Genomic DNA, 12,988 nt, shown 5'->3' with positions numbered 1-12,988 from the left:
TGCAGCTGGATTGGTAGCACTGAAGTGGGGAGAAAGGAGAGGACAATAGGTAACTCTGAGATGGCCCCTAAAAAAGCAAGAGTGGAGCATCACTTTGAGTGATTGTTCGATTGGCTGGAGTTAAGGAGTGGGGGGGAGGAGTTGAGGCTATACAGCTTGCCTGGGCTTTTAAAGAGTCAGTTTGGCTTGGGAGATGGCACAGGGTTGCACTAGTCTGAAAAGATTTCGTTCAAGATAGACAAAGGCTTATCCTAACTCTGGAGATTTGTACTTTAGCTGGGAGACGTATTGTTATGATATTGCTACAGGGACTTCTGTTACTTAAATTATTTCAGTTCCTACAGAACCTAAAATTAAGACATATATTGTCCTATATTTTTAATGCCTCAGTCTTTTTCTGCACCTTTCGCCTTCACAGGGAAAGTGATCTGAGGGCAGATCATTGCATGATGACAGACAGAACTTTATGGGAAACGGAAAACATTATTTTGGAAAGTTACAATGATGGGATGATGATGAAAACAATGTTGAGAATAATTAATAGCATATAGGGAGAAATGTGTTATTTAAGTAATCCTGTCCTCTTACCTACCAACCAGACTCAAATGCACTATGACACCAACAGTGCATACACAGCTCATTTTTTTAACTCCAGTCTCGCTCCCTTTTAGTCTGGAGGAACCCATGTAATATTTAGATCCCTCGAGACCCATCCTGGATTAAACCTCTATGGGAACAAGATTTTATGCTTACTGCTGGTAGTAGTCTCTGAGGCTTCTGATGCAGTAGAAATATTATCTGAAAACTTTTCTTCTGTGACAGAAAAGTAATTTACACCTCCTGTTTTGTCTTCTCTCTGTTCTGATGTATGGATTGCAGCAGCTACGAGTGAATTCTTACCTCCACTCAAGACAGATGAAGGTTCTATCACAACAGGGTTAGCATCCTATAATTGTTAGAGAAAGAGAAAAAGGTGAACTATTGGCCAACATAAAACTGGAAATTTAAAATCACTCATATACAGAGTTAATACACCAGCATACATTGTACCAACATTACTTTTAAGGATCTCAAAATGTTCTATAAAAAGATATTTTCCCATCTACACCATGAGGATAACAGAGTTATTCACCATCCAAATCACCGAAATAAGTATTTATATACTATACTGATGCATGTTACAGACAACTATAAAACAGATAAGACTGCTTTGTTCTGTCTAAGAACCTGGAAATGGTATGTTTATAAGCAGCTACAGTTATCTGCTATAAACATTTTAAGATCATCTAATTGATAATTGGTTGTAGAAGTCATCTCTATTGGGTGGGTTGGGGGACTTGGATTGTTAAAAGCTCTGAACAGCAATGAAAAGTTAACTTCAATTAAGTCTGTGAATAAATGTAGGGCTTCTGAAAGTCAACAGCTAAGTCCATCGGGCTAAGCAGGCATGGCATAAGTTATGCACACTTTCCTCACACCTACAGCTGGGCAGGAAACTATTTTCTTTTCCTGTCAATGTTTTCGAGGTGAATACATTTTCCTTATCCACACTGGGACACAACATAAACCTTTCTAAGTTTTCTATAAAAAGGAGAGACCGGCCATAGCTCAGGGATTAGGACACGCATCTGGGATGTGGGAAACCCAGGTTCAAGTTCCTACTCTGTTTGAATCCAAGCTCGTCCCCATCTCAGGTGAGCTTCCTAACCACTGCTGTCTTCAGATGTTTTCCATTTTGAAGGTTCAGTTCAGATTTTAATAATTTCAATTATACTTTAATATCACAAGAGGCTGGGAAAAAGCAACTAGTGAAGGAACAAATTAGAACTATTTTGAGACCATAATGGAGAAATTTGGATAGGAAAAACAAGTAGGTTACTATGGTATAGTGTTTCAATTAGCAGCCATGGAAAACTAGGACAAGCCCATAGTTTTATGGCTCTATAATGGATGCACTCTGAGCCTACACTAATTTAACTGTAGATTTTGACTGATACTTGTTCAATACAAATCACTTTATGTTTCAATTAGATTTCTGGAAAGGTTGCAAATAGAGTTGTTTTAATGTATGTTAAATTTTCCTTTAGTACAACTTCCCTACTCTGTGGTAAAAAGCAATCGTTACAAGAAAAAAAAAATATGGACTTAATTTTAATTCTCGGTAACAGTTTCAAAATATGAAGTTCACTACGCCTCAGCCCCAGCTGCAAAATGCTCTCCTACTAACCTAGGCAACTAAAGAAAATTGTCAGGAAAATTTAACTTCGTTCCTTACTTGTCTGCATTAGAGTTAGGCTAAAACTTAAACCATGGACATTACAAAACGCTGCTTCACTAAAAGGTTGGATTCCTGGTCTTCCTCTTTGGAGAAACAGCACTGAAAAGGCAATCTGGCTCACCCCTGGGGCAAGGTGCAGGAGAGACCTCCTGTCATCCAAAAGCAACACATTTACCCACTTAAGAAAAAGGTATTGACAAGGTTTGAAAAGAGTCCCATTGAGTTTAGAACAATAATAGCCACCAGAGGAAATCTCCAGAGGTTGGAAAGCAGAATTAAAAATGGGAAATAATCAGAGCTTAAGAGAGCCATGGAATGTCCTTACATCCTCAACAAAAAGAAAATGTATGCAATGGACACTACTGCATTACTGCAAGAGTGAAAAAAGGGGAGACCCATTTAAAGTTGCATCTGAACAAGATTTACTTGCAAATTCTTGGCTTGTTTTATAGCATCATCATCATCGAATAAAGGCAAATTAGCATAAAAAGTAGTATGTTCAACTGAATAACAGTGCCCTTGACAGAATCCTCTTGTATGTATCTGTAGAGCCCTGTGTAGTTCTTTAATATTTTCTTTACATGGCAGCAGAGTACACATGCCTGTAAGCCACTATGTTGTACAGAGAATCTCACAAGTGCTGGAGTTAAGCAAGGTATTAAGTATGAAACCCTACATGCTTTTGAATAAATCACACTATAGCAAGGATCAAATTACTCAGCGTGTCAAGCAAGCCAAAACATCCATTAAGTCCACATTTGTCCAGCTTGTCATGTATGAGCAACAACTGTATTAAATCACTAATTAACAGTGCACACTTTCTAATCTTTACATTTATAAAGCAAGTCACATTTTTATTTATAAGACACCCTCTTCTAACTATTAATATTACTTCCTCTTCTGAGAAGCAACTTATTTCACTTAGTTTTCTCCATTTGTGGTTGAGTGAACTGCGAATTATTTTTATTCTGGTCTCAAACAAGTCTTAAATAGATTTTTTTCCCCCCACATGTGTATCAAGCTGGCAAAGATGTTCTCATTTGCACGCTTTTATGGTAAAGACTTCAAGGAACATAGCCTCACTTCAATTCACTTTCAAGAGGTTTTGGTAACATACCTTTTAAAAAAAAACCCACCATGTACTTTGGCTACTTCTCCTTTTCCATCATTGCTACTTATCAGCATATTTGTATATAAATCAAATCATAATCAAACTCCCCCTGAGTTCATTCAGAAAAGGCACAATGCATTATTTGTGACACACACACAAAAAATCACATCCATTATTATAATTGGTTATGTTAAAAGCTAACTGGGTTGTGATATTACCAAATAAATCAGACAGAACAAGGAGGCTGTATATTGGCAAGAGGACTCTTATTGGAAAAACTATCTTAAAAAGCTGCAACGATGGGAAAGAAAATGCAGAATAAGTACGACAGCCCAATGGGATCTTAGTGAAAAGTTTAGTATGCAACAGCGATTCTCTAAATCAATTTGTATCCTGAAATGGATGAGGGATATTTAATTTCTAGCATTCTTTTTTATTTACTCATTGGTTAATTGATTAAGCAATCATTTTGCTCTTCCTTTCCTGTTTTATCAACACATGCACAAATGGAACATCAAAATGTTGAAATCTCACTGTGTTAACGTGAACTACTGCCAAACTTACATATTTGACATATTCTTTCCATTGCTGCCACCATTGCATTGCGATGAGAAACCAGTTGTGCCCTGGCTGGAGACCATATCTGCTTTCCCGTTCTAACCAACCCCTACAGACAAGAATTAAGAAAACAATACAATCAAAGACATTACTTGAAACATGACAGTTGAAGAAAAAAAGCCAACTACTAAAATGATGGAAACCTATTAAAACAATTTTTTCAATAAAATGCATACCTAATAATTTGTCCTTCTTCTTCTGGGGTAGCAGGTCTTAAACCCAAAACTATATGGCAAACCTACAGAGAGAGAAAGGGAGGCAAATCAAACCATGAAGATGTAAGACTGTCAATGCAACAGTAGGTAAGTAGTAATAAGGGCATCTTCCACACAGAGACCTCTTTCAGAAACAGCATTTGGATGGTGATAGATGATTTCAAATGAACACAACATTCAGAGCCAAGTGTATTCTTTTTGTGGTTTTAGCCAAGCAAGTTACTAAAACTCACATCATCCTGTTTGTACTATTTAGCCGAAGGTAAGCCCCAACTTAGATGCCCAAAGGAGAAAGAAAAAGGAAGGGTTAACAAAAAAAAAATAAATTTTTTTTTAAAAAAAGGTCTCTCTCTTGAACTTACTCTACACAAGAAAAAACACGGAGGTTCCAGTCATCAACTACAATAACATTTACCCCTAAACTGTAACCAATTTTAATAAACGAATCCGACCCAACTCCCGACAAAGGAAAAGAAGACAGCTGGGTAATACAGTATTTAGCTTAGTACTTTTATAGGTCTTCTCCTCTGCTGATCTGAAAGTGCTTTAAAAGGAGGGCAAATATCATTACCTCTATTTTGCACGTGAGGAAACTGAGGACTTGCCAAAGGCCATTCAGTGAGAGCCAGAATTAGAATCCATGCCTCCAATTCCCAGCCCAGGGACTGGTTAGGGCTTTAGACTCTCCTATAAAACAACAAAGGGGTGGCCACCCTGCTCCAAAGAAAGTTCACGCTGTCTGCAGTTTATCCCACTACATGTGCACGTCAATAACAAAGATCTATCTAAGCTTGTCCACATTTAAGGATTCCCTGTAGAAACATCGATATTCCTAGAGCTCCCTTTCATCTATGAATCAATCCCATCTCCCTGATTATCTTCCCTAGCGTAAGCTAGCTGCATTGGTTACAAACACAGCATCTTACAACAGAGTTTTAACACCTGCTAACTGGGTTGCTCAACAGAAGAATCCTGGCCATCATGTTACGAGGGAGGAAAGAGAAAAGAATCAGAGAGAAAGTAAATCAGTTTCAATACCAATATAGTATTATCAAAATTAATTTGTCTATTAATAATGTATTTCACATGAAATTAATGTAATTGTATGTATTACAGTAATATCTAAGAATGAACCAAGAATGGAGCCCCAGTGCGTGGCACTGGCTACACACAGTAAAAGACAATCCCTGCCCCCAAGACCTTGCAGTCTAAAACAGACAAGAGACAGGATGGGGGAAAGTGGTAGAACCCACAGCAGAATGAACAATTTGAAACTTCAGGTTAGTTCCACTATTATTATTTTTGAGGTGGCCTGAAGTGGAAAGAAAAGTGAAACAAGAGAGAACACTGAAGGGAAGTCGAGTGCAGGAACAGGGTGGGGGAAAAGGTTCCTCTCTGCAGTTCAGCCTCCCACCAGGCCACCTGGCCCGGGGAAGGACCTGGCAGTTAGTTTCCCCAGAGCGGAAGGTTCCGTCTGCATCCATGTGTGTGCTAGGGGAGGGATAGCTATAGCTGGACCCCATTTTACCCCTTTTCCTCCCAGTCCCTGATTTGGCTACTTCTGGACCTGCTCCTATAGGTTGGAACCTCTCTGCAGTTGCTCCCCAATAACACATGGGGAAAGAGACCACCCGAGTCCTCCTTTCCCCAGAGTGGGGGGAGGAGTGGGTCCTCCCCAATAGACTGTTTAGTCTTTGAGCCAGTTTCCAGATTGGTTGCTCCTCATTACATGTTTTATAGCCTCTTTTCATGTCTCTTTTGAAGCTATCCATTTGAAACTCAGCTGGAGATGTCTAACGATTGGTGGAGCAACTGATTTAAATTGATATTACAGTGTGAGAGCTGGTATTCTAATAATCTGAACAAAAGAAAGGCCATTAGCTGCTGGGAAGTGACAGATTTCCCAACAACTAGAACACAGCTGGCTCTGATGTTAGGTTTTTTTGTTTTTTTTTAAACTAATGCTATAGTGTACTAGCATCAACTTCTTCAAATAAGCCACTCCTGCTGTTATCAAACCAATTTGTTGAAAGGCTTGATTTAAAGTAATGAAGACTAAATAAATAACAAATACTTCACACTTTCATAGCACTTTCCATTTGTACAGCCCAAGGTCTTCACTAAGGCTGGTAAGCATTATCACCATTTTACAGATGGGGACCTGAGGCACAAAGAAGTTAAGTGACTGCACAAATACATCAGTGGCAGAATTAGTGTCCTCGTCCCCTTCTAATGTCTTGTGCAGTGAGCATGCTGGTCTGGAGATTGCTGCTTAGACAGTAAGAGCTTGGGGGTCCTACTTATAGTGGATTCACGAAGAGAACACGAGGAGGCATGAAAACTCAACTAAAAATATCATTATCAGAATGAGAGTTCTTAACACTTACTGAAGAACAAACACAACAACTAGCCCACCACTGGAGAATGCTTAGATTGCCAATAGTTATTCATTTGAGCTCTGATATACACATATATGTATTAGTTATTAGTTAAGCATTGACAGTGTGTTAGTGCTATTCAGGCCATAAAAATAAAGACATCTGATCCTGAGGAGATTACAACATGCAAGAAAGAGAGAAAATGTACTGTAGCTAACGCTACAACATTTATTTAGAAAACAATCGTCCTAGATTTAATTCTGTTTACCAATGAATACATTTGATGGCTTCCAAAAATGGAGATTGCAACACTTCCACCCCCACCCAAATTTTGGCAGAAGTATCATCACAATAAAATTTAAAGTTGCTTTGGAATGAATACATACATAAGAGATCTTGAAGAAAGGGCTGGCTCAGTAGCCTAGGGCTTGGGAGGAATCTGAAATCTTATCTTTTTCTTTGCTGCACCCACGATAACTGCATCCACACACTCAGCCCCTTTGGGAAGGAACATGCCTCTGACCATGCAGCTGATTAAGGAACTACACTGATAAACTCAGAATGGAGCCCCATACAAGTTTTTTTCAGATAGAAGAATGGTGGCTATGTGGGGCCTTATAGGGAGGTAAATTAGGGCAATTCCTCAGAGTTCCATCAGGGAAGGTAACTTCTTTATCCACCTCTAAGGACAAAAAGTTCAGTGGAAAACAGGAAAGGAATAAACGACAAAGAGGAAAACAATCTTTGGGGTTTACATTTTACACAAGATGAGCCAACCTTGAAATGTGGCTGTGCTAAATTTTTGAGATTAGGCCTGAATTGGATTTTAAAAATTCAATACACATTTGATCCCAAGCTTCTGAATTCCAGGTTTACCTGCATTGTGAAAGGGATGTGATGTGATGATATCTTTCTGTGCACTATTAATAGCTATACATCAATAAAAGACTGCTTAGATACTGTCTACAGAACATGGCAAAAAAAAAGGACTGTAAGCTGCAGGAGAGCAGCCTCTCTCATTTCCTGTATCACTTTCTTAGGGAAGATTTGGAACATCACCACTTCTAATGGGGAATGTAACTACTGTTACACGTTAAATTTCTTTCCATTTTATGTACCGTGTACTCCATTTTTAACAGCCTGTGCTCCAGGCATCTCACACTTAAGTGAATAATAAGCAAGTACAGCATCATTCAGTCAAGGTAATGCATGCATACAAAAACCACACTTTATTCAAATAGACAAAGCTGTACGTGAGTTGACACAAATGCTGATGCTGTACTATGTGACTGCAAAAAGAAAAGCTGATGAGTTAATTACCATATTGTTATGGTTTAAATTTGCACTAAATGTACCTGAAAAAGTAGATTTAAAAATTCATTGGCAAGAGCACTCTTCACGCTCCAGATCTGATAGTCTTCCAGAGTGAGGTGTCCAAGCTAAGTTAAAAAGAGGGGAAGGCAAATAATGAGCATTATCCATTTTACCTCATTTCTGTGTAAACTGTACATAAACCCATCATACAGAACATGAAAAGTAAGGGTCTGGGAAAGGATTAGCATACATCATTACTGGTATAAAACTTCATGTGACACAATGATAATGAAATTAAATCCAGATACCAGTTTTAGCTTATCTTAGTCAAAGCACATGAATGTCCCAAAAGAACTACAAAGCACTGAACCTACAAAGAACGAACCATGAAAAGGTACTAGTCTTGGTTCCTGCAACGTAATCCTGTAAGTTTAGTTTCCAATATCCATCCAACATGCTTTGTCAAGCCATGACCAAAACTGCACTGAAGAATCCACATGAATGGTCAGGATAGCCATTTTGTAGGACACAAAGCCACACTGAGGCTATGTTTCTGCAACGAGTGCTCCACAGAAATGCCCCAGCATTTGTACAGAACTGCACAGAAGTCAACTGCAGGTTTAGGGTCTAATTGTTGTAAGATTCTAAAGCAGATTTTTTCAATAATGTTCTTATCTTAATTTACAATCTGCACCAAAAAAGCTGATGGCATGAAAGTAGCTCTTCGGAGTTCAGAAAAAGCACTGCTCGTTTTAAGTCCATGTATGTCTAATGTGATATGTTGAGTTCTATATTAAATTGATCCTAATAATAAATCTTTAAATCAAAATATAGATCTTTACACAGCAAAATAGCAGAATCTTCCTAAGGTCTGATTATTTCATAAACATTTTAAAGGTGAAAATAATTAAATTCCTTCTTGACAGTCAGGCTGACTGGGGCTCTGGAATCGTGTCTTATCTCGTGTTGCAGGGGTTCTCTTAGTTGGGTTGTGACCAGTAACTCCTCTATCTTTTGCCTGGGACTAGTCAATCCTCCTCCTCCGAGCAGGAGCTCTCCCCCGCAAGGCCATCTTCCTAAAGCTGGGCTGATTCTCACCTTAGGGTAGTCTGTCTTATCCCTCCTTTAAACAGGATTCCCTCCCTTCATCCTCTCCCTCTAGGGCTGAGAGTTATGTTCCATACAGTCACAAGCTAGGTCTCCTCCTCTTCCAAACAGGAGCCCTCCCTCAGCTCTATCTCTGGAGATGGCTTCCTTCCTTAGGGTAATTGGTCTTGTCCCTGATTCAAGCAGAAGTTCCCCCTCAACCCTCTTCCTGGGGCTAGGGTTATGCCTCGGGCCTTTTTGGCTCAGGTTAGTCAGTCCTACCCTCCTTCAAGCGGGACTTTCCCTCTTAGCTCTCTCTCTGGAACTACGGTTATGCCTCAGGCCTTAGGTTAATTAGTTTTATCCTCCTTCAAGCCAGAGTTCCCCCTCCAGACCTCTTCCTGGAGCTAGGCTGTATGTCTTAAGTTAGCTGCAAGGTTTTTACCAATTCCCTTCAGCTGAACATCCTTTCCAGTTAGCTTTCCACTCTGGAGGGTTCAACAGTGTCTGCCCTGTAGTGAAGGACCAGGCAGCCTTCACACTGTTCCCCTTCCCCCACCTTCTTCCCAACTGGTTGGGTGAGAGGGGAGACTTGTCCTGCCCAATCTGCAGGATCCCTGGTTCCATGCTCTTAAAGGTACAATAACAAGATTCCCTCTCCAAGCACTATTCATTCCTGGGGCTGCTTCCACCCTATGCCTGTCCCCCTTAAGTCTCTCGATATCTTCCTACTGGACCTTTCAAACCCTCAAAGGGTCATGTCAGGTTGTATGGTGGGCTGACTAGTAAGAGTTACTGTCCTTGATGGCAGACTACCCCATCACAGAATCTAGGTGCTACATTTAAAACTACACTGCCATTTTGTAATGCTACACAGTTCTGCTTTGTTGTTTCTCCCCCCCTCCCATGTCTTTACTGTCAGTAACATTAGTAAAGCTTCCTTTTTATGTCAAAATACTTCAAGCAAAGGTCAAGATGTAATACAGCTTTGCAAATGTCAGCTACACAAACTATATTTTAACTATTTGGCAACAGCACAAAGCATTGCTGGCCATAGGTGAATATAAAATACACCCGAGTCAAGAGATCAACAAGAATCCAGATTATAAATATAAACAAGAAATGATGAAGTATAGTTTGACATTGCCCAGCTCTGTTACACTTCCTAATTTTTTTAATTGCCTGATAAAAGGCTCAACTTGATATTTTCATACTGGCATGCAACTGCATAAACACTTAGTCAGTACTGGTAGTTACTAAATCTCTGGTTACACCTACTTTGTTCACAGTTCAAAGGCAAAATGAGATAATGTGCATAGGAGTTCAATAACTCACCTAATTATTGCATCAGCTGCTTTTTCCAGCACTACTTTCATAATCTATTGGGAGGGTCCATTATTTTACATATAATCTTTGTGGAGAAGGTAGGGTCTTTTCCCTTTTACTTAACGCTTTGGGAATGGGTCACCAACATGCTTCGCTACAGACTACCCTCACTGTGGAGCAAACTACAAAAACCTGACGGGATGAAGGAAAGAACATCTCAGAGGCTACCTTTCCTACTGTTATGATAATGGAAGAATCTTTCTTCCAGAGGATGGGCCAGCAACTTCATTGGAACACAGGTCGGTATGGTATACAATTGTTCAAGGTTATAAGCATTTCTAGGTATCCTTGATAACTTTTCAGAAGTAACACATCCCATGAACTTCCCCACTTAAGGTAATAAGGCAATGAATTAAATTGTGGAACCAAAGTCATAGTATATTAGGGGAGGTGGGATCATCCTGAACCAAAAAGATTAAAAAGTGCATTTCTCAAATAAGTTATTTATCTAGTATGAATAGAAAAATGCCTAAAAGTATTATATACGAGCTAGGCATTATTTTGATTATTAAAAGACTGAAGAGCTTTTATATAATCAAGAAAAGTCACGACAACTGCCTCTAGAGTATGTTCCACGGATTCCTGCCTTGGATGCGATTGAGACAGTACTACAGTATATGTACTTCATTACATATGAAAATATTGTAGAAGAAATTTGATCTGAATGTAATATATCTCAACAACTGAAGGCAAAATCTTATGCATTTCAAGGTGATATATAGACAGCATTATATTGCACTACTGATCACCTGAGGGATAGAACTATTCATCTTCCTATCTGCTGCAGAGTATGAGATACATGCTGACACAGTGAACAAACAGGAAGATTATTATCCATTTGTTTTTTATCTAGGACCTGTTGGTTTTTAACAACAAAACATCACAAGGTGTATAAGCCCATTTCTCTCTCTCTCTCACACACACACACACACAATTTAGATTTATTAAAGCAGTACTACTCACACATAAATTCTAGTAATGGCATAGGATGATTAATTTCAGCTGATTATATAAATTTGGACCTGATTTTCACAAGTGTTAAGTTTCACACCAAGATCTCCCACTGACTTCCGTTAAAATTTGGTGGAGCAGCACTTTGGAAAATTTGCTCTGAAGCAGAAAGGTGGATGCAGAAAATGAGCCATGTCGTATATACACACATCTGATTTTAGCACAACCACCTTCCTTCTTGAAGCATGAACCAATTACTAACAGTTTTCCTTCTTTGGAGAACAGTCATTTTGTTAGTCATTACTCTTATAAGAAGAGTAATCATTTCAATGCTTTAGGCAAACTTTGTTTTACCAGTATAGAAAAATAATTAATAATTAATTAAGAGGGTGATAATTCTGTTAAAATTAAATTTTACAAACTGACATATGAATCAGAATGTAAGCACAGTCTTTTTCTAATAGATGTACCTGAAAAGTTGCAATGAAAAATGGACGTTTGGTAGAGAACCTACTACTGACAGATCTCTGCACTGAAGCCAAACATGGTAAGTTTACTTTACCTTGGATTACTTTTAAATAAATTGAAATATTTGAGTATTACCTACTTGCCAAGTATTTTCATTTTTATCACAGCTAATCAACTCCTGCCCTTTAGGATTCAACCAGAATCCTTCCCACGTATGTGAAAATACAGCTGGAAAATAAGATAATTGACTGATTCTCTTCAAGTTATCTATTAAAAATGTAAAAGAAAGTTCAGCAAGTTCCCACCTTTGTGGTATCATGTGCATCCAAAATGTCTTCTACGATTTCAGACAAGTTCATGCCCAATTCCTTGACAAACGAGTAGAAAATACAACGTTTAGTGCCTACACATTATTCCAGGGCTATCCATGTCAAGAGGAGGAAAAGAGTGAACATTTAACTTTCAGTGATTTTTATTAAGTATCTGGGTAGTTTAAAATTTGGGGTCTTCATGTCAGCCACATTTTATATCTAAATATCTTTGTACCATAAGCAGAAATTAGAGAGAGTAATTTTACTTTTGTTAGAATCAGCAGGGGGTAACTTACACAAGGTCAATTGCATACATCCCTTTCCTCAATTCAGACATTTCAAGAGGATGTTTTAGTGACATCTGTCTCCAAATAACACTCATACTTGGAAACCTAAAATTGATGCCTATTTTTCAAAGGCCACTACAGAAAACAATAGCAGGTAACTTAAAACATGACTTACAAGTATCTCATCAGTACGGTTGTCTTTCCAGACCTCTAAAAGTGCAACTACCATTTCTTTAAGTTCAGTGCGAGACAAAACTCCATCCCGGTCAACGTCAAAAACCTTAAAGCAAACTAAAGGTGCAGGGGGGCGGGGAGGGGAGAGAAAGGATTATTTTCGCATCTTAAAGATAACTGACAACTATGTTCTAATTAGGGCGACTGCACTTGGTCAACTTCATTGCAGGACAAAACCCTGCAAAGTCACAAGGATGTGACTTCATTGACAGTTCTGAAAATTTCACAGTATGATCTGGGGTTTCTTAGTTGTGGTAGTGGGAAAGAGGAGCTCTCTTTGCTGAACTGAAATTCAGTTTTCCCAATTGCTTGATATCTGATATAACAGGGCATGGAATGCACACATATTCA

General features: G+C 38.8%; 1 protein-coding gene across 7 annotated transcripts in view; it reads right to left on the bottom strand.

Moving 5' to 3' along the window:
- Nucleotides 1–12,988, bottom strand: part of USP32 (ubiquitin specific peptidase 32) — a 154,255-nt gene that overhangs the window by 40,127 nt on the left and 101,140 nt on the right. For 6 of the 7 annotated variants that reach the window (XM_073315739.1, XM_073315740.1, XM_073315743.1 and 3 more), the window contains 6 exons: nucleotides 12,579–12,694; nucleotides 12,111–12,173; nucleotides 7,956–8,039; nucleotides 4,184–4,245; nucleotides 3,954–4,056; nucleotides 754–946 (listed from right to left, as the gene is read on the bottom strand). In XM_073315739.1, the coding sequence (XP_073171840.1) occupies nucleotides 754–946; nucleotides 3,954–4,056; nucleotides 4,184–4,245; nucleotides 7,956–8,039; nucleotides 12,111–12,173; nucleotides 12,579–12,694 (621 nt within the window). The remainder of the gene's footprint in view (nucleotides 1–753; nucleotides 947–3,953; nucleotides 4,057–4,183; nucleotides 4,246–7,955; nucleotides 8,040–12,110; nucleotides 12,174–12,578; nucleotides 12,695–12,988) is intronic. The other variant, XM_073315742.1, reaches the window with a different exon arrangement.

Source organism: Lepidochelys kempii, chromosome 17, assembly GCF_965140265.1.
Source record: "Lepidochelys kempii isolate rLepKem1 chromosome 17, rLepKem1.hap2, whole genome shotgun sequence".
NCBI classification, from domain to species: Eukaryota; Metazoa; Chordata; order Testudines; family Cheloniidae; genus Lepidochelys; species Lepidochelys kempii.
This window is presented reverse-complemented; position numbering and strand designations above follow the sequence as displayed.